Source organism: Anopheles gambiae, chromosome 2 (genome assembly GCF_943734735.2).
Source record: "Anopheles gambiae chromosome 2, idAnoGambNW_F1_1, whole genome shotgun sequence".
Classification (NCBI taxonomy): Eukaryota; Metazoa; Arthropoda; class Insecta; order Diptera; family Culicidae; genus Anopheles; species Anopheles gambiae.
This window is the reverse complement of record NC_064601.1, coordinates 83057884-83079193: the sequence shown is the minus strand read 5'-3', so window position 1 is coordinate 83079193 and position 21310 is coordinate 83057884. Positions and strand designations below refer to the sequence as shown.

The window sequence follows — 21310 nt, the reverse complement described above, 5'->3', positions numbered from 1 at the left end:
GCAACTCTTCTGCAGCCAGCGAATTTGTGTTCCAGGGTGTCTATTGCAGAACAAAACGAACATGACGGAGATGGGATGATCGTACTCGCTAGTGTGATTTCAATTTTCACTAGCGCATCAAGTGGCGACTGAACGAAGCATGTTGCCGTAAAATTCATGTCACAGCTGCAAAACATATGTTATTTTTTCATGTTGTTTTTAATTAAATCGGGCTGGAAAAACTTTGTAACAGGTACAAACACATGTTCTGCAGGTATTTCAGCCACTTCCGCGTCAAAAAACGATGACAACATTACTTAAATTTGAGATCCGGAATGACCTCAATTCTCTCGGCGACTCGGAATAGCTTCCACCATATTCTCTATTAGTAAAAGAATCTTCTCTGCACATATTTTCCCATACATTGATTGCTCTTCTTAGGAATGAAACCTTTCAACGGTTTGTTCCAACATCCGTTACGGCTGATATGTAGCCATTGCATTACCTCTCGGCAACAACAAAATTTTTTCCGAGAAAAAACCATTCCCCAAACCATAAGATAAACTTCGCTCAGGGCCGATGCGATGGATGGTGGGTCCTATTTTTGGACGCAAATCGATACTACTTTCACATCGAGCGTATAGATTGGTGCATGTATCTGCTACCAAATATCAGCAAACGAGCGCAAAGGTAAAGCGCAGATAGTAGGATCTTGTTGAGTATTTTTCCACTTCCCACACGCAAATGCCCGCGTAGTCAGCGAGTGATGCTTTATCGGTAAACTGGACCGTGTTACGTTCCGGTGACTGTTTTCATAAAAATAAGATGTTTTTGCGATCTCTTTTGTACGGTATCAAATTTAGTTTTGCGTTTTATTGTAACACAACATGTAAAGTGAAAAAAGCATATAAATTGATAGTTTAAATGTTTTCCCCATGAAACAAACCTCAAACCGAAGCTCACTCAATATGGCCACTTTATAGGTCATCGTACATTATCGCTACACCGCCATCAACATCCTCGTCTTATCAATTGCATTATCATCAGACATTAAGCTGAAACGATTTAAGTGTCCCAGTTTCTTGGCTCCCCGGAGAGAACTAACACGGATGTGTGCGAGGTATAGCGTGCAGTCATGAACATCATTTGTTATATGTTTACCAACCAACCAGCTCCCTCGTTTTCCTTGTCTAACGTCACTACATCAACGTATGTAAGCTCATATCGTCCATCGTCGTCACATCAGCTGGTACAAATTACAAGAAATCACAACATTTCACATTTGGTGTACACCGCAACGCTTTAGCTCTTTCGCCGTTTTCACACTTAATGGAGAAGCTGAAGTGAAGCATCGGTGTTCCATTTTTCCATTCCGTGAAATCCTATACCCAACCGTCGGACCGTCGAGCTGTCCAGGGTCTATTACACCCGGCGCACCGCTCGGAACGTCTCGCTTGTCTGCCATCAACCGCCAATTGATGCCACGGCACGTAATTTGTGCCCTGGCTCAGCGGGCAACACTTTGTGTAGTAGTAATTTCGCTGCGTTTCTTAACGCTTTGCTTTGGCTGTTGCCGGTTTGTCGGGTTGGTTGTCATCGGCTGGCTTCCTCGCCGTCGGAGACAATGGGGCGCTGGCGACAATGAATTCAGGTTACGAGGTTACTTTTCTTTGTAGCACGGTACGGTTCGCCAAGATGTTTCCCGGTTCGTTGTGGACACGACAACAACTTTGCTGTCCCTGTTCGTGCAAGCGGATTACTGAAAAGCCAATCAAAGGGAGGGCTCAGCAGAAGCAGTTTAGCAGCGTGGGCGAATGCTTTGCTGCTTGATATCTTGATAATATGCTTTTTGGTACAGTGTTTGTGTAACAGTTTGCAAACCGTTTTGGGAGCCTTTATGTGTGATTTTTGACGAAGGCATGCGTGTCACGAACAGTAAATATTTAGAAATCTCGAATGTTTGCTCTGTTTGAATTATGATTAAGATTTGTTTAAATACAAGGCACATATTTTTAACTATTAAAATTAGTTATATTTTCGTTTTTGATTGTTTTATATTAAGAGTTTTCAAACGAATATAATTTCTTAAAGTTCGAAATAAAATAATAATAATGTAGAAAAATGAACAAAACAAAATAATCCGAGTCAACGTTAAATTTAATAATCCTCAACATTTACTCATTTACCCATTCGCCCTAAAAATGTCCACTGTGAGAATTTCAACAATATCATTTACCTCTAACGCAATTTATAGAGTGTAAAAGAACACAATAGAAACACATTGTTGCTAGAAATTAAACCATTCCGTACCGCACCGAGTTTGTAGCTCAAAAGCAACTGCATGTATTTGGAGGGGTAGGACAATTGTTTCCGTTTTTGGTGTTAATTAAATTTCTCCGACTTACATTGCACCGTGTGGATTGGCAGTAGAAACCTTGGCAAGAGGGACATTTTGTGTGGACGTGCAATCATTACTCCATGCAAGCAAGTCCCAATGTTTCCAAGCAACCAGATGGTCTCACTGAAATGTCCCAGCACATTTCACCGGATTTCTAGACGCAATCAACACAATAGTGTACACTTTCCCATGCATCGGTGCTTTCTTTCGACAACGATTAAGCTGCACAATGAACGCCCTTAGCATATACACCGCACGTTGAAGAGTGTGAGTTTGTTTGACCTTCTTGTTGCATACTAAAACAGTACAAACGTAGTAAGTGGATCAAGCTAATTGAGGGACTTGCATTTGATTGCACTGATGAAGAGAGACCGAGCTGGGAACATTTATTATGCTCTAGCGAGGGAAGAGTTTTCAGACAGCTTGATTCTTTGTAAATATAAATCATTTACAACAAATGGATAATGGTATTGATTTTATGCTACGTTACAATGTTGAAGCAATGTATTTTTCTTTCCATAATAACGCGCTAGTTTAGTTACAGAATAAACAACCAATAAATTGCCCACAAATATTTATGATTATCGCACTGATACTGAATCATATTCAGCAATTTATCCTCAAAAAATATAGGGCTATCTGTACAATTTGTAAATTATATACTAAATCTTACAAATGTAAAAATACAGCTATACTCATAAAGGGAAAGAATTTTCACTTGAACTGTTGAGCGATAAAGGTGAATTATGTCAGCTAATTATAATAATAAAAATACTAAGAATGTAGCTAGCAATAACAAAATAAGCATCCCTTAAGCCACCAGCTACTGTTTCATGCCCAACTTCAACTCGTATTACCGTCACTTTTGCCGACGCTCGGAAGATTGTACAATTTATCATAAAACACTCCAGCCAGGCCCCATCGACGCCATCGCCACACGGTGGCACTAGACAGATAAGGACCAAACCGCAACACGCGGCCAAATAAACCGGTGGAAGGATACAGTACACTATCCGTTGAGCCGTGATGATGAATCGTTTCACTCGTTACAGGCACCAGCACAACCATCCCCAAACACCCAACGGAGGGAGGGCTATCTTATGGCTCACACTTTATTTCATCAACATTTTTTTTCCTTCATCTTGCTTACACGCACACGCTTTCTTTCAGGACACCGAAAACGTCACCCCATCGGCGGCCGAGCGAAAGCCAAAGCCGGCGTGTGTCACGAAGCGGTTCGGTGCCCAATTTGTACGCCGAAAAGCTGAACGTTCCACTGCTCGCCTCCGGCTCGCCCGCCAACATCCGGTCCGAGGCGGGTGGCCACCATCGGCATCATCGGGGATCGCGCGTCAGCAGTATGGTACAGCGGTCGACGCGGGACCCCATTGGCAGTGGGTTGCTGCATCCAGGGATGCTTCAGTTTCACCGACACGCCCTCTCGGTGGACGAACCGGAACCGCTGGCCAGGTAGGTGCAGCCAGGAGGGATTGGATAAATGTGCGGTGTTTTAGAGTTTGGTGATCAGATGGTCGTTTTGTCCGTATTATGAAGCGTTTCGGAACAATTTTTGTTGAATAAATTATGAAGCTGAAGCTGAACGAAGGAAATGACAGGATAAAGATGAGCAGTACATCTTCGCAACGTTTAAACAAAAGCTAAAACGTTTGTTTACAACTTTTTAACTACATAAAACTATTCAAGAAAAACAATATAATAGCAAGTAAACAGTATAATTATTTGTATTAGCAATAAAGTGCCAGGTATTGACTAGAAAATAACAAAAATAAAAGAAGTCATATATACATGTTCTTTAGCAAAAGTATAGCATTCTTTAAAGCTAGATTTGCATTGATTTTTTTGAGTATTTAACTAAGTCGTAAAAACTTTAAAGTTGGGAAAATTGTCAAATTGCCTATTTATTAGCATTTTTTTGTTAAACAGTCATAAAATGCATGACGAATTATTTTTTCAATCAATTAAAACATTTTACTTAACTAGGAGGGAGATTGTACAATATTATCATATTTTGTGTAGCGTACTCTATGGATGACCCCTTGGAGGATTAATTTGATTTTGTGTGAAAAATAAATCAAATGATTCATTTTATATGATATTCTTTTAACTATTTCCATAAATTGAGCGTGTTTAGCATGAAAAAGAGAATGGAACTGTATAATTTGTTAACATGTTTTGTTTATTTTACCGTTAGATTTTACAAGTTATCAAATGTTTGAAGGAAAGTAAAACCCAAATAGGCTAAAACCCCATCCAAACTGAAGACTCAATCGGACGATAGTAACGATATGATAATGATTGTAAATGTGCAATTGAATGACAAGCTTTAACGATACGAACTGATTGCGTTACGAATCGTTGAATTGTTTCATCAAACACACAGCACAACCGAAATGAACGCTATTACATCTCGAACCTGCCGAATGGGCACTCGACCACAGTTTGCCAAATTCAATCAGACTCTATAATTACTCATAGTTTATTACAGCCCCACTCAAAACTGCTGACTTGTCATTAAAAATGCAATCAACTCAACCATATTCCAACCTCTCATTTTCTCTCGACTCTATAATTCCACCACATTGTTGGCGCTGACACCACGCAAGGACACTCAATCAAGCCGGCTCGCACGGTTCGGTACAGTACGGGTACGGGGGCGAGATCGTACCCGTGCACAAGCTGCGAGATCGTAACAAACGCTCGGATACGGCCCGCCGGCACGTCCTGTCCCGCCAGACCAAAATCGAAAAGGACGAATCGCTCGGCAGCCCCAAACACGGCCACATCAGCCGACGTGCCTCCACCATCTCCAATACGTCCGTCTCCTCCAAGCTGAACCGGGGTAGCCGACGTGCCTCCACCATCTCCAAAACGCCAAGCGTCGATTCGCGCGGGGCAGCATCCACGATCGAAATCAACAGCCCGGACCGGTCGCTGCTGCTCGGGCTGACGCCCCCGAGAAAGGGCACGACGCCCGCGTTCGGGCCCATATCGACGCCGTCGGTCGAGAAGGAGTGCCGGTAGGTGGCGTTATTTATTTTGCTGTAGCACGTGTCTTTCATGCCGTAACCTCATTCGCCGCAATATTGCCTGTTCCTTTTTTGGTAGTTGAAGTTTATATTTAATAACTCGCCCATAGTGACGGACCGAATAGGTTTAGAAGTTGTCGTTAGTCTTGTTTTGTCTATTCTGGATAGACTTGAATTTTCCTGTCAGTTGTGATTTTTATATAGTATTGTTTTAACATTTAGGAATTCTGCTATTTTGGATGACCATAATGATCATAAGAATACACAAAAATGAACTGATAATCTACGTCTGTGAAGGTACCCTATGTATTAAACTAAAATACGCGTTAAATATTTGAATGTTTAGCATAAGGCATAAGGAATCAAGTTGTTAACTAATTTATTATTATTTCAAAGTATTACTAGCCTAATTTACTCAACTTGGCCAATTAATTCGTTTTGAAGAATTATTCAGGCTTGTTATAATTATTTCACTCTCATGAATCAGTCTCATAAAAAGGCAAATTGGAAAAGTTACCAACAGTGGAGGCCTTTAATTGAATTTATTTCCAAATAACTGTAATCAAAAAGTTGTTTTGAAAAAAATGTTTCAGAGGCCATTTGCCTCACCCAAAATACGCTCCAAACTGGTACAGAGTTAATAGAGCGTCCATCATCAAACATGCATGCCACTAATCACGGGTCATTGGTATCAACGGATCTAAAAAAACAGAAGAGAGTAACTAACACTCATCATCTGTTGAACAGCAACGCAAACATTCAAATATAAGCCCAACAGAACCTTTCGGCCACCTTCCTTCCAGCGTCCTAACTTCATTTTATAGCTGAAACAAAGAGTTTCCAATTTTCCTGCTTTTCTGTCCAAAACATCTCTCCCTAGACATTCACGGGCTAGCGTTCGAAACGAAAGTTCAATGTCTTCGAAACTGTTGTCGGTGGTGGTGTTTTTGTTTCATATCGATTTCAAACCTGCCATTTTGTTTACCCCGTCCCCCACCCCATAACATCCCTTTGCGGCCATTTTTGGCAGGCATTTTGATGGCTTTCTCTTTTCGTTGTTGCTGGCCCTATTCGCGTAGCGTATAATTGCGTATTCTCCAGCACACGGCCGAAAGACAAACAGAAAGCCACGGGCCGAGTTTTGTAGTTGACTGACCCGGGCATGATTGTTTCTTTCCTTTCCGCTTCGTTTCATTCGCTCTTTTTTTTTGTGGCCACGAGCCCAAAGCCACCATAGTCACCAGGGGTCATTTTTTTTGCCTTTTCGAATCCGACCCGAATTATATACCGAGTGGCAGAAAAATCACTTTCAGATTTATACTGCTTCCTGCCGGCAAATAAACATGGCGTGCCCATGGTAACATAAAGGATCGCAAACTGCCCTCGTTGAACCGACCAAAAACAATGTAAAACAAAGAAGAAGAAAAATGCCAAACAAACAAATCCAAGACGCAACAGGATTGACGCGTGACGTCCAGTTTTCCATTGCGTCGTATAGCGCCGCGTCCGGTTGTTCGGTGATGGTGGTGTGGTGATGCTTTTCCACTTCAACTGCCACCACACGGACACGCTAAATTCCGTTCCGTCACGCAACGATGCTAATGACCGAGTTATTATTACTCTTTGGTTCGCCCTTTATATTACACGTGCTGATGTTGTTTTTTTATACATTTTTGTTTTGGTTTTAGAACCACATCGTCCACCAAATAAAAACAGAAAAAGTCATCTTTATGATATATGTTTGTGCTTCATATTTCTCCTGTTCTCTCTCTCTCTCGCTCGAATAGGAGTCAGCTGTCAATTTGCTCCGAGCCGGCGGCGATCAGTCAACGCAATCTCTCCTGTCAATCGAGCTTGGAACCATGCGTACCGGAAGAGGAAAGCTCCCCCGAGTACGATCACACTGGCGACGAGGGTAACGGCGAGGGCAGGGAGCAGAGCAATAAAAAACATCCCTCACCCAACCCTGCCGAACCGCTGTCCGTTGCAAATCCTCCCCTGCGACCGGACTCACTAGTGCTCGCGTCCAAGGAGCGGGCAGCGTCCGGTGAACAGGGAAATCAGCAGCACCAGCAACCCAACCGACAGCAGCAACCCCTGTACCGTAGCAACTCGAGCAAAAGCTTCCGCAAACCCAAACCAAAGTGTGCGAGCAAAAAGCTTAGCAACGAGTACGACCAGATCTACGTAATTAGCGCTGGTGCCGGTGCGCCGAACGGAAACGCGACCGGAAACAATCGTTATCCCAATTTCCAGCATCAGACGCGCCCGACCGACGACGACCATTACGATTCGATCGAGGTCATACACGAGCGGCGCAGCAAAAACTTTAGCAAGTTTTCCACTGCTGGCACGAGCCCGCACGAGACGCTGGCTGACGGTGGGGGGCAAGATAATGCACCGGGCACATACCTGGTGTCTTCCGGTTCGATAGAGGGCGAATACCGGAAGATGGGTTCGAACGTGATTAGCGTCGTGGCGGACATATCGCCAGCGCCCGCAAGCAATATGGCGGTGGTAGAGGTGCCTCAGCAGCAGCAAAAGTCTTCTACACAGGATGCACCAGAGCGGATGAGTGGCTGCAGTAGTCCAATAGTGAAAAAACAGGATGCGAGTGAAAGCATTACGAGCACGAACGTGGAATCCCGGTCAGAAGAGAAGGACGAAAAGCAAAACAATAACCACACGGCGTTATCGCAAGCGAAGGAAGATGCTGTGCCAAAGGACGAGAAAGTAGACTCACAATAGAGCCAATGACGGTGTATGGTCTAACCCGGGTCAAGCCCTTAAACGAACCGGTCCTTCTTAATGGAGTTCCTTTCACCGCTGCCCAGGAGAACGAGTGAAGATGGACGACCAGAACGCGACGGTGATGTGTGTGAAAATCGCTCGATAAGTGTTGAAAAGTGGCTGCTTCCAACGTTACAGCAGCTTTCCGTCACCTCCTCGCAGGTAAGCCGCGTCATGGGTGGGTCTGCCCAGGGCCTGTGCTCGATAGATTCAATTGCATTCGTGCGGGGATGTGTAGAAACGAACGAAGGAGGAAACAAGAGCTGCCCTGAGGGGCTGTGTTTGTTTGTGAGCTGGAACGAAAAGGAGCAGATAGTTCGCGCGATTGGTTGCTGAAAGCGCTTTTACTTCTTCACGACAGTTACAGCATGGTGCAGCGATATGCTGCTGACATAAAACACGAACACATACACACATGCAATTGAGGTCGAATGGGTTGCAATCGTTTGGTGCAGTTTTCGATTACATCGAATGGGATGTGCCAGGAATTTCAATTTGGTAGCAGTCGGTTATTAGACTTTCTTTCGATTAAATTCGACACCGCTATAAGTCGCTATAAGTTGTTATGAGGTTATGATACGAAGTCTTGGGAATCCTGTTTTTTATATCGAAGTTGTTAACAATTTTGAGCAAACAATATTGTAATGTACTATTTCATAGTTTCGATTCCTTAACAATTTTTCTGTTTTTTTACCTTCACTATTACGATTCTTGAATTGTCTGAAATTATTATTTTCTTCTTCAATTCTTCAATTATGTACACTGATTATACATACATCATTCCTCAAATGATTCTCATAGTTTTCCACCATTCCTTCATCTTCTTTCTCTTGATTTGATCTTCCAAACGCCAGAAAAGTTAAGCACTTTCAACAATGTAGCACTAATGTAGCAGAAAAAGTGACGCTCCATCTGTTGTAATTTCAACTTTTTCTACCGCAAATGTAACATCCCACCGGAAAAGGACGTTCATTTGTTCGCCCCAAATCGCCAACATCACGCTTGACATCCTTCCAGTGACGTGGGCGGGTTCGTGATAACTGACCCTTTACAGAAATGTTTGACCGCCTTTCTCTTTATTCCAACCGAACATCCATCATACAAGCAAGCTTATCTTCAGGTCAAGTTATACGGGTTCAGTTTGAGACTAGCCAACAGATTTCTTCAAGTCGATGGAAACACAGCAAAGTATGGGCGGGATGTTGCACGAGTGGTTTGATGACGTTTCCTGTGTTGGACGTGTTGGCAAAGAAAAACTAACTAAAAAACTCCTTATCTATTGTCCTTATCGAAGACTTGCAAAAGTATCTGCTTGTGTGGTGAAATTGGAGCCAAAATAGTGAACTTGCGGTGAAGCTTTTAATCTCTCTGCTATGTCTTTAAACAGCAATGTTGGCTATTTCTGTCAACCTTTCGTACAATTAGAAGCTATTTTACGTTAGCTCCAAAAAAAAATGGTCGTAAAACAAACCATCCCTAACATTCGCAACTAAACGAGGGCAAACATAATGATACCATGCTCTCCCCGTTGCAATAAAGCATCATGATGCAAAAGTTTTAATCTGCTCCACCGGGACAGATCACTCGACCGAGGACCTTGTGTCATCGGATTACACCGGATTGGTGCCGCAAAACTTTCTAACCACCGAGGTCAACCATACGGTAAGTGAGTTAATTTTGTGTGGAAAGAATAAAATCCACCCATCATCGTTTGTTGTTTTTCCCCCCAGGAGAAAAGGGACTTTTGGCTCGGAAAACCACAACAATTCCAATCTCGTTTAGTGATGCTTAGTTTAACTTTTTGCCGTCGCTTGGCAATGTTTATATTTATCGGTGCCTTGGTTTCGTTGGCTCGAATCAGTTATTTCAGTTAAAGTAATTGTTAATTTTATTTGATACCAACAAACTTTTTCGTAAAGTAACATATGCCACAGGGAAATATCAAGCAGCTTAACTTTTTCATTCTTTTTACACATGAACTTCCATTTCAACTTTAACCTAATCGAACAGGAAACTCGATCCACGAAGCCTAAGTGAAAGTGGTATATTTTCCGCAGGTGCACATGCCAAAGTCAATTATTTCAATCCGAATAACAAACACACATTGTGCTACCCAGCGTTCCTACACGCTTCGCTTTTTCCACCCATTGCACCCTTCACACCGACGGCCATGTAAATGTAGCTCCACATTTCAATACATTCTCTCTGGGGCAATCAGTACAGAACAGACAGGAAAGCTGGCTCACGTACGAGACAAAGAGACTAAAGGAGGAAACCACCACAAACTCAAAGCTTCACTTCAAAGCAATCGAGCCAGAACCGATACGATTGGGTAAAAATGGGAGCACGAAGTGAAATCGAAATTGCTATCTCCCTGCCCAGAACCAGCACCGTTCCCAAGGTTTCACGGGCCAACCGACAACGGGAACGTACCAAAAGAAGGATAAGATAGAATTGAAACGATAAATTCAATATCTAACGAATGTTTACGCTTAACACTAGCATCGGGATAAGGAAATGGCAAGAGAAAGTAAAATACGACTAACGAAGGAGAGAGAAAAAAAAAACGAACGTAAGGAGGTCAAATACGAGCAAGTGGAAAGCAGGCTTTTGAAGGTGTCAGTGAAGGATCAGAAGGAAAAACATAAAAAAAAGAAAATGTTCAAAGAAAAACTTTCCACAAAAAAGGCAATGGCAATGCAAGGAACTTCAATCGGTCGAGCGTGTGCAAATTGGCTACGGCATCAACTAACCACACGCCGTCACACTTACACCTTACAAGTTTGTTTGCCATGGGAGGGATTGTTTTGGAGACGACGGCCCACAAAAACAATCAAAAGCACCAAAGCCAGCCGGCTTGTTAGGGAAGCTGCTAGCTAACAGCACGAGAAAGGAGTAACAAATACGATGAGCGAATATAATCCCACGATGATCAGTTTTCCGTGGACGCACGATAGCATGTGCTGTTAAATGTATGCGTGAGAATTGATCATAGTGATGACATAAAGAAGAAAACTAGATGTACATGTGGTTACAATTGCATTAGATTAGGTTCAAATGTGCGTGTTGTTTCAGTTTCAGTTTAATAACAACCATAAGTAGCGAAGAAAACAAATAACATGTGCAAGGAGGACATATTTATCGTATTGTTACCTTCTACTGTATATGCGATGTGTGTGCACACTTGCCTTCTTGGCGCTGTTTTTTTGCTGTTCGGATATTGTACAGTAAGTTAGCAGAGCATATTTACACAACCAGTGTGGTGAGTGTGATTATTGGGAAAAGAGAAGACAACTGACCCGAGATGAATAGCGCATGAAAAGGAATTGGACTGTGGGCAGTGAAATGAAGCGAGGAAGTTTACAAACTACGCAGTAAGGAAAGGAGAAAAGGATATTTACAATGGTGATCACGAGATCGAGGTCAGTTTACGAAAAGCTACTCTGTGAATGGTTGGGCTTACACTCATACAAAAGACAGTTAGTAACAGAAACATCTGCATGAAATGGATCACTTTTCATCATTTCATTCCACTCCTATTTACATCACCTTCCCGAAAACCGATCAATCACAGAAACTAGCCGTAACATAGCGCTAATTCACAAACACCCTTACGCACACATAGAAGCACCAAAGGAGGAAAATAAAAAAAGAAGGTAGAAACAATATTTGAGTGAATAGATCAGTGTCTATTTATTTCATATACGTACCACTACACGGCTAAGCATCAAAACCAAAACATTGTGCCAAAAAGAAACGAAACGGACACACGCACACGGTTAAAACTGGAACTGGGTGCACTGGGTGGGCAGCATACAGAGTGTCAACACAAATGTGAGTGGAAAATCAACTTAACTTCCCGCATAGGACCACGAGCTTCTAGTATATGTTGTTTGTTACGAGCTTTTCAAACCGCGGACCGTTTTCCCGCGGCAAGTTTGCGTGTGGTCATGCAGTTGAGTAGATTAGGGAACAGCCCCGCAACGCAGAGCTGGCAGCATGGAATGTAGAAGTTTATCTTACCACTGCGGATAAGTTGTTCGGGCACTTAATGACTTTTTTTGTTTTTATTTTATTATTATTTTTAAATTTACTATTTTAAACGTGAAATATTTGATTACCATTCCATGCGCTTCCTGCTCCATGCTGTCCAGCTCTGCACGTCAACCGTACGGAAATTAGTTTAGAAGGGGATGGGAACTCTCATACCACACGCTGAGCAGCGAACGTTGTGAAGCAAAACGAGCAATTGTTAAGCGTAAAAGTTATATACTCTCCGAGACCGTTCTAGCGTTTGTATACGGAAAACTGATATTGATTACTTTGAGCACTGTGTGAAGATGGAGGAACGTTCGATGCCTACGGAAGATGGTAAATAAATGTCGTTTTGATGTAATAAACAATGCGTGTTTGTGCAGCGTAAAAATGATAAAATATATCACAATAATAATTATCTCTTGTTATATTATCTATGCATTAATTGTAATTTTTTTTTAAATTTTTTCCCCTTTTAGTAGAGTATGAAATCCTATTTATAACGACCGATGTTTATTTAATCTTTAACATTTGAGCAAACAAACACTGTTATAACTCCAATAGGAAAATTTTAATCAGCATATGTGTACATCGTTTAAAAAACTATTATTTCACCAAAAATGTGATAGTATTAGTTTAGCTTTTCTCCAGAAGGCTTGTACATATTTTTCCACATGAAAGATGATCGGCTCGCAATGGAGACGCCTGGTAGTTAATAAATTCATCAATAAAATGGTTTTTGTTTTCTATGTGGTTCATTTTTTAAACATTTTTGCTAGCTATATTTTGATATTTTACGCCACTTTATTTGATTTACGCCAAAGTATTTGATGCTGATGGTGTCCATAATTTATATCACACGTTCATACATACTCTGCATATTACCAGCCATTTTTATTGAACCTTAAAATCTTTACCACAACATTGACTTCTGGAATGAAAAAAGTTTAAAAAAAAGTCTCGTGCATATGTTCGTTTTACACAAGTCAATAAAAATATACGCCATTACTTAAAAACACTTCCCGAGCGACATACACAAATCATTTACGCAAACACTTAGCTACAGACGCTCAGCGTGGAATAATGTCCACAGCAAGCAGAGCACTTGGATGATTAGAGACATCATCTTGGTACCGTTACTCGTTCGTGTATGTGTATGTGTGTGTATGTGGCTGTCGTAAAACCCTGTATGACATAACCACCATCGTTACCGCCGCCTGCAGGCAAAGGTGTAAACCCTACCCTCGATCCGGAATATGGTTGAGTGTTTTCCATTGCGAACACTTCTCCACGAATTCCTTCCCAGCAGCACAGCCCGTTGAGTCGCAAAGCCATAATGACAATAGGGAAACAAAAGGCGCTAGTCTTTGACGTCGTGTACGCCGTCGGTTTATTTGCGCTACCCACATTCCAACACCACCGCCGCTAGCTGCGCGATCGGTTCACGCTAACGAGCTGAAGAGTGACGACGACGATGGTAACAAAAGCATTCCGTTCGGGAAACCACATTTGCCTCTCGGTGCATTGCTGCACCGTTGCATCACGCTGTCGGGATGCCAGATGCTACAATAGGTAGGCAACTCCTCCCGTCGAAAGGAAATGGTTTCCACATTTTTACACCATTCGCGTTCCTTTTGTTCGGAAGCATTCAAGGGTGCTCGGGGTTTTTTTTTATCGCTCCCTGTTCTTGTAATAAATGAAAGCGAGAAGCTTGATAAGTAACGGTGCTGCCATTGTTGTTTTTCAAGGTGAAGTTTGCTGCATTTTTTGTTTTTCTTAAAAACCGAATCTTTGATTTATTATTAAAACACAAATATTCTTCTAAAACAATTTTTTCCCGCAAATCTTCTCCGGCATGATGAAAGCCACGAATAAAAGAAACCTTACTTCTGAAAGCCAATAATTAGTCACTTTCTTCCATCAGCGTTATTCATCTTGTGTGTTATTTGGTGACGTTTGCGTGACCGGAAATTTAACCATGACTCAGTACAAGATGGGTTCGTTTCTTTTCCCATTCAAAACGTACCTCACACGCCACCAATTCCAAAAGGGAATGGCCGAAACCTGGTGAACGCCATTGACCTTCTCAAGGATTTTTCAAGTTGTTTTCCACTTCACACCTAACGCACCACCTAAGCACCATACCTAACGTGGTTGTTGAATGTTGCTGGGAGTAAAAGAAATGGATTAGTTTCAGCAACTTGTTCTTTAAGGATTTTAAAATGCTTTTCGTAGTAGAGCTTTATTTCTTAAATATATACAAAATAAATTTTTTGTTCGGTACATCTTTTAATCGCTTATACATCTTTTAATACTTTAACAGTAAAAATCCGTGAATATGTATTTTATTTTATTTTATTTAGCAATCCAAAAATCCCAGAAAAAGATCTTTGTTAACAGCTCAAGGACATACAAAAAAAAATGAAACGGGTTTGCAGAGCGCGAATAATTATTTCATCACTCGTCCATAAATATAACCCAACTTGCAAAAATATCCCTCTGTGCCAACTCCAACCTGAAATCACCTACTATAAAGCAATAACCGTACTAGGCAGCAACACATCAATTCAAGCAAGAAAAAGAATTTCAAAAAAACGAACAAAGTTCGTCGTCATCAAATTCGATGACGGCACAACTTTGACCCTCCAACGATGGAGGGAGGGCAAAACGATTTCTATTTCCCAGCACAAAACGTCACCACTACCCACCATCATCGCCACCACCGGTGGATTAGCCAGAAGTAAAGAATGGGACAAGAAGGTAGAATATAAAAAAATACGCAGACGAGCTAATACGAATTCCGGACGGTGGGATGAGGTTTTATTGCTGGAAATAGACTCTGTTAAGGGGCGGTTGGGAAACCACTAACAAGGGAAGGGCTGAGACAAATAGGGGAGCGGGGGAGGGGCAGGTGGCTGCCTCTATAAACGTTCATGATTTATGCTGGCACTGGTGGTAGTGCGATGCTTCCAGCAAACCGTCAAGAAATCGGCGCACGCTACCGACCATGCCCTTGTTATGCATGGTTTGGTGGGAAAGTTCGTGCCTTATGCTCTTCGCTAGCATCCAGGGAGCAACGATAATTAAATCAGCCGCCATGGACGGGATGGGTTGACGCGATGGTCCCGAGAGAGTGTTGTGCCCAAGCTGTACCTTCGAAAACTTTAAAACCCAGCTCCGCGCAAAGAATGGGTGGAAAAACAGACAAATGAATCCACTCGGGTGTGATTTCCTGCTTGATTGCTTTACAATCAACTACCGATTGCCGTGGCTGCCGCTGCTGCTCGGGCCATTAAAAGGGAACAAATCGTTTTGGTGGTGCAGGAGAAGCTGTTGTGTGTGCTGTGCGCGTAAAAACATATTTTAGAGCTTTTCTGTTTTGTTTCGGTTATGGAATGCGCACAAACCAGATTTAAATAAAAGGGCTTCTGGTTGGGGTGAAAATGAATACGCACCCTATCACGCTGGACTCGATAAAATGGTCTGGGATATGATTTATGATGGCCATAACTCTTGGTAATCAGGTGAAACGATTGTTGTGACTTTTGTACGTATCTATCTACTACTTTGGCGTGCCGTTAAAGTGGATGTACTAAAATGAAAATGTGTAATATATTGATAGTTTCAAAGTTTCGTTTTGTTAAGCTGAGATGTTTGTTGTGGTTAGAAAATAAAGCGATTGAAAAGTTTTTTATTATTCTGTACAGACGTTTACTTTTACATTTACTTGAGCCATGTTCTTTACTTTCTATACGTTGATTACACTTAAACTCAATGTCAAATTCGAGCCACAATTTATGTATCGAAATACGTATCCCTAATATTTTCGTAAAAAGTATTTGAGGTCCTAAATTTGGTGCATGATAAAACGTGATTCAGAATCTCAATACACCAACTTTTCGTCGATCTTCTTCTTCTTCTTCTTCTTCTTCTTAAAGGCCTGCCTCTACCACTAGTGGACTCGGCTCGTATGGGGGCACGTTCCATTCGGGACTTGAACCCATACCGGGCATGTTGTTAAATCGAACGAGTTGATGTCTGTACCACCAGACCAGCCCCCATAGAGTCGATCTGCTGCAGGTTGGAAAAGTTCGTTCGATCGCTTGGTTCTCAAATAGTCAGACATCATCTTCAGCCGTGTTTCAGAAAGCTTCACTGTGTGACTTGCTATTCAAATACAACTGTAACTATGTCGTGGCAGTTAAAAGCTTTTTTTTTAATAAAAGCATAACACAATATATATTTCTTTTAGGTATGTTTTTAAACAACTGAACACAGCTCATTAATTAAGAAATTTGCAGTGCAGTTCAGGCAACCAGGCAACAAAAAAATACAGCAAAATGGTTCTAGGAAACGGAGCTTCCTTTCGCCATTTAGTCGTAGTTGTATACCTGCATGAATTTACTTCAGCTGCACTAATGTACGTATAATTGTTTTAGTTTTGTTTCAAATCCTCCATATCAACCAAGTCACGAACATGGTTTCACAACGATTGCTGCTCCAACCAACTCTTCACACTCTGTATGCCCACGGCAAACTTTCAACCCTCACCGAGATGAATGACTTTCGAAGTAAAATATACTCCATCTAATAGGATACCCCAGTAGCTGGTAGAAACGTTTTGTTGAAGCATCTTGCCCTCAAGTGCAATCACACATTCGCCTCGATGACTGTTTAATTAACGATAAAATTATGTTGCACACAATTTAACGCAAACTTGACACGTTGCTTTCCCGTGTCAGAAACGAGGCAAAGGCATCGGCATTGAGTCGAACTTTTCAAGTACCATTTTGAGTAAAGTTTCCTGTATGTATAGGGAGGCGAATACCGCCACATTGGTGGACTTGAGCTGAAGGGAAAACTTAACCACAGCAATGGAACCGGTACAATGATGTAGATGCGTGCGATCGTTGTATTGAGAAAGGTTAAAATTAATTTGCCTACATTTATTATTCGTTCGAAAACTTTCAGCAGAGTTTTGTTAGTTTAGGGTAAAAGGCTCGTGGATCATGTTTACTCGTTCGGTTTATTGATAATTGGGTTGGTTGGTTGGTTTTGTTGATATCAATTCCTTTTTCTACAACATATTTTCAGTTATTTTTTAACAACAGAGATGTTTTGTTAGTTAATATTTTTCGACATTTTAGAAAGACTATGTAGTGTAAGTTTGACACGTACACTTTCCCTGTTGTTTCTTGAATATGGTAAATATTGTCGACATGTGTGATGATGAAGGTCTAATTAATGATTATTGCAATATAAATTCAATGCATAATTGGAAAATAGTCTAAGTTTTGCATAAAAAGAAACTCTCCAAACAATTCATAACTAACTTGTTACATCATCTGTCTTAGTACATATGTTGTAGGTAGAGCAATGTGTTCAACTCGCTATTGCCATTATTACCGTTGTTTCCATCTCCAGACAATAATTAAGTATAACAACATCCCAATTCAACAAAAATGGTATGCTGAGATGCACAACACCTACTCCATTATTCGAGAAGGTTTACTGTTTGTCTGTGAACATCTTGTTTACCCTACCTTGACCTATCATTTCCATCCTTGGAATAATCAACCTTAAGGCGATGGTTTCATGGTTCTTGCATTGTGCAATTTTTAAAGTCAACAGCTAATCTGCATAGGGACCTTTAAGCGACTTTACATGATTATGCACGCCCATCAAGGTTCGCTCGGTGCATAGCAATAACACTCCACCTCGATGCATTTATTACGCTGCCGGCTAAACGTAAATAAAAGTCTGCGTGTTACCGTTGCCACGGTCGATCCAGCAACCAACAACACACCGACGATCGATTAATATCGCCAGCAATCGTCAACACTAACCATGAACGAACTTCCGTATCCGTACCCCTGCGCTACACACGCTATCGCACGAGGTGCAAAGGTAAAACATTTTCCACCGGGAACTGCAGATTACATGTACGCATACAATGGCACGTCTCGGGCGATTATCGATTTTCACCGGGTGCACTTTGCAGAACCGAATAATGCAAATGGGCACAATGGTTGCTTGGCGAGATGCAACGGGACCACCGCTTACGTGATCTTTTGACACGAAGGGGTTTTTTCTTTCTTTCTTCATTTCATTGCCCATTTACTAGTCGACCCATTGCACGTGCAAGGTTAAGACTTGAATTAAACAGCGTAGTACAGGGAGGAGATGCAGATACTAGCAAAGAGGGGAATTAATGGGTTGCACGTGGATTGAAACTAATCTAGCAGCTCAACCTGCAGTGAACTTATATCAACATGAGTCAATGGATATACCAAATATAGAGAGGACAAAGGATACACTTTCGATGGCAATGCCATGGACTTTTTACATAGGGCGCTTTCAAGCTCGGTTGGATTACATTTTTAGTAGTTATACATCACATTAGTTATAAAGGAAATTAAAATTAAGTTTGCATTATAAAATATAATATTTTAAAATCTAAAGGACTCAATATCTGCTTAGGTCGGCAGTTATAAACGCAGTGTGTGCATTACATGAGTTTATTAAACACATTTTTTACTTAATGTTATTCTCCACAAATCCATAAGAAATTCAGGAAAAAAAACTTACTTCTAAAACCATGACAAAAATATTCATAATTGTTCATTATTGTGTTTTAACGGAAAAGTTTGTTATTTCTCGCATTTTGTGTCCAATTTTTGAAGTGGTAATATTTTAGAAATCGTTGTTTAGAGCTCTTATATCTAAATTTTATTTTTAATCTTCTTCTTTATATTTATTCTAATTCAAATATATCTCTTTAATATTTGTTCAGATAACAGAAGGAACTATCATAAAGCTTATATAATGAATAACATATTTCATGCTTCATTTTAAAACAATCGTTTTGCTGCTTTGGACATATTTTTCATCAAAATCTCCAATCAATCGTGCAAATCGACCCCTGGTTCATAAAACTACTACAATCTTTGGCTAGCTGTTACTATTTTAGTTTCGCTAGTATGTATCTATTTTTCTCACTTAAAAAATTACTCAGAATCTGTTCTATGAATGCATGATAGTGCAACTATAACAAGGTCAGTAACAATTATTTTATTTGTTTTCGTTGCATATTTATGTGATAAAGTTCCCCCATTAGTTGTATTTGCAGTCTACTTCAACAGCGGAAAACTTTGTCGTTCAAGCTCAGCAGAAAGCGTACTCGTTCAAAAAATACGATCACCGCCAGACGAAATCATTTTACATTCCTGAACTTTTGCTATTTCCAAAGTTTCGAGCGGATGCGCCCCGGTTTCTATAACCATTCAAATATCGCCCAGTATTCATCGGGCCCAGAAATACGCTTTACGGCTGTATGCTAACGGGTGCCATGATTAAAAATACACGAAGCAAATGGTAGCCACCCAAACAAAGCAAAAAAAACAACCATTTTGACTGCAACATTCCACGGCCAAGGTAAGCAAAAGGAGGCACTACACACAAAAGCAACAATAAAAAGCGGCTCTTCATCCTTTGGTTGTGGAGTGGATATTTTGCAACAACAACAACAACAAAAGTTTGCACCGATCGTGCACCACTGTACGGAAATAGCGGCCAAAACTATTACGCCACGTCCGGGCATGCCAGAAGACGACGACAACAGCAACAACAACGACGACGACGTAATAGGTTAAATGTCTAGCGTACATTTGTTAACATCAATTTATGTCGCTTCGGCCGAAACAAGACAAACGCTGCGGGTATGTCCTGTCTATTGTTACTCGCATTCCTCGCGGTGGCGATGACGATGACGATCGTCATTGAACAGGAGGAATGCACAAGACATAGCAACAGACAGGTTGCATTTGCAGGTTGGATGGTGTAAGTGCTACTTTCGTACATAGTGACCTTGCCCTCTTTTTAGTGTGTATAAACTCTACAAAAGCTATCGTAAAAGGGGCATAATTCTAAAATATCAACAATAAGTGTGTCGTTTATTGTACAAAAAAGGATAAAGCATGTTAAAATCCACCCTAAACTATTTAAACCCAACCCTAAGGGTGGTGGAGAAAATGAGGAGGAAAAAAACTATGATTAATAATGATCATTTTACTCCATTTCATGCACCGTGGCGATGTAAACTCAATCAAACAGTAAGTGTGATTGCGGTCAATCCCAGCACCCTTTTTCCGCCACTAAGGGTGTTGGGAAAATAAACGGGGTAAATCGTGCTTTGTTTACGTTTTCTTTTTCTTTTTTTCCTTCATTCTGTTTCTTCCCGCCCATTGTTCAGCCAATTATTTTCCACTTTTGAACAACCAACGCGACGACGGTGGTCAACCGTGCCCAGTGGTACATGTTGGTGATTTATTAGAACCCCTCCAGACGGTGGCACAATTATTTTGCTCATTTTTACACCCCTTACACCGTCACTGGCACTGTATTATTTTGTTAATTTTTCAACGGTCAAGGATCCGTGAGAAAGAGAAAGAAGAGAAAATTATTTTCGAGATTCGACCGGACAAAGCAAATCCGTTCTTTTACCGCGACAGAAAGTTTAATCCCGACAGCTTGAAATTTGCTGTACCGCCATCTGCTACCAGTTTGGCTCAAACTTTTGCCAACTTTTCGTAGATGCGACGTTTTAAAAGCGTCTGTAAGAATAAAGAATCGTTTTCTTTTCAATCGGGCTATTGTAATCTACCTATACAAATGTGTATTGTGCGTCACGCTAAAAGCTTGATAAAACAGCAAAATATATCAATTCCCTGGTTCAACGCAATCGTAAATGACTCGCATAAATGAAACCAAATATTCGAGCCCCTTCGTGCCTTTCTATGCCCAGGTACAAGTCTGCCCGAAAAAAGCAATTAATTGCGTCACGTTCGGTTTGCGAAACCGTTTCGCCTTTCACCTACGACCTCCACGGTGAAGCCTTTTCCCGCGTGCTTAACGCTTAATTAAAGTCCATTTGTAAGACCACCGGTAAGCGGGGAAAGAAGCCAACGATACACACTGCCAGCGTGCTGTACTGTACACCACCGTTTGGAACGGTGTAGACTTCCTGTAGGTGTGTGAAGACAACGCTAAAGCTATTAACCAC

At 41.2% G+C, this 21310-nt stretch overlaps 1 protein-coding gene across 5 annotated transcripts in view; it reads left to right on the top strand.

Annotated features, from left to right (window-relative positions):
• LOC5667091 (uncharacterized) overlaps positions 1 to 12617 on the top strand; it is a 30621-nt gene extending 18004 nt beyond the window's left edge. For all 5 annotated transcript variants that reach the window (XM_061645246.1, XM_061645245.1, XM_001688585.2 and 2 more), the window contains 3 exons: positions 3548 to 3847; positions 5002 to 5415; positions 7212 to 12617. In XM_061645246.1, the coding sequence (XP_061501230.1) occupies positions 3548 to 3847; positions 5002 to 5415; positions 7212 to 8172 (1675 nt within the window). In that variant the 3' untranslated portion in view covers positions 8173 to 12617. The remainder of the gene's footprint in view (positions 1 to 3547; positions 3848 to 5001; positions 5416 to 7211) is intronic.
• The last annotated feature ends 8693 nt before the right edge of the window (positions 12618 to 21310 follow it).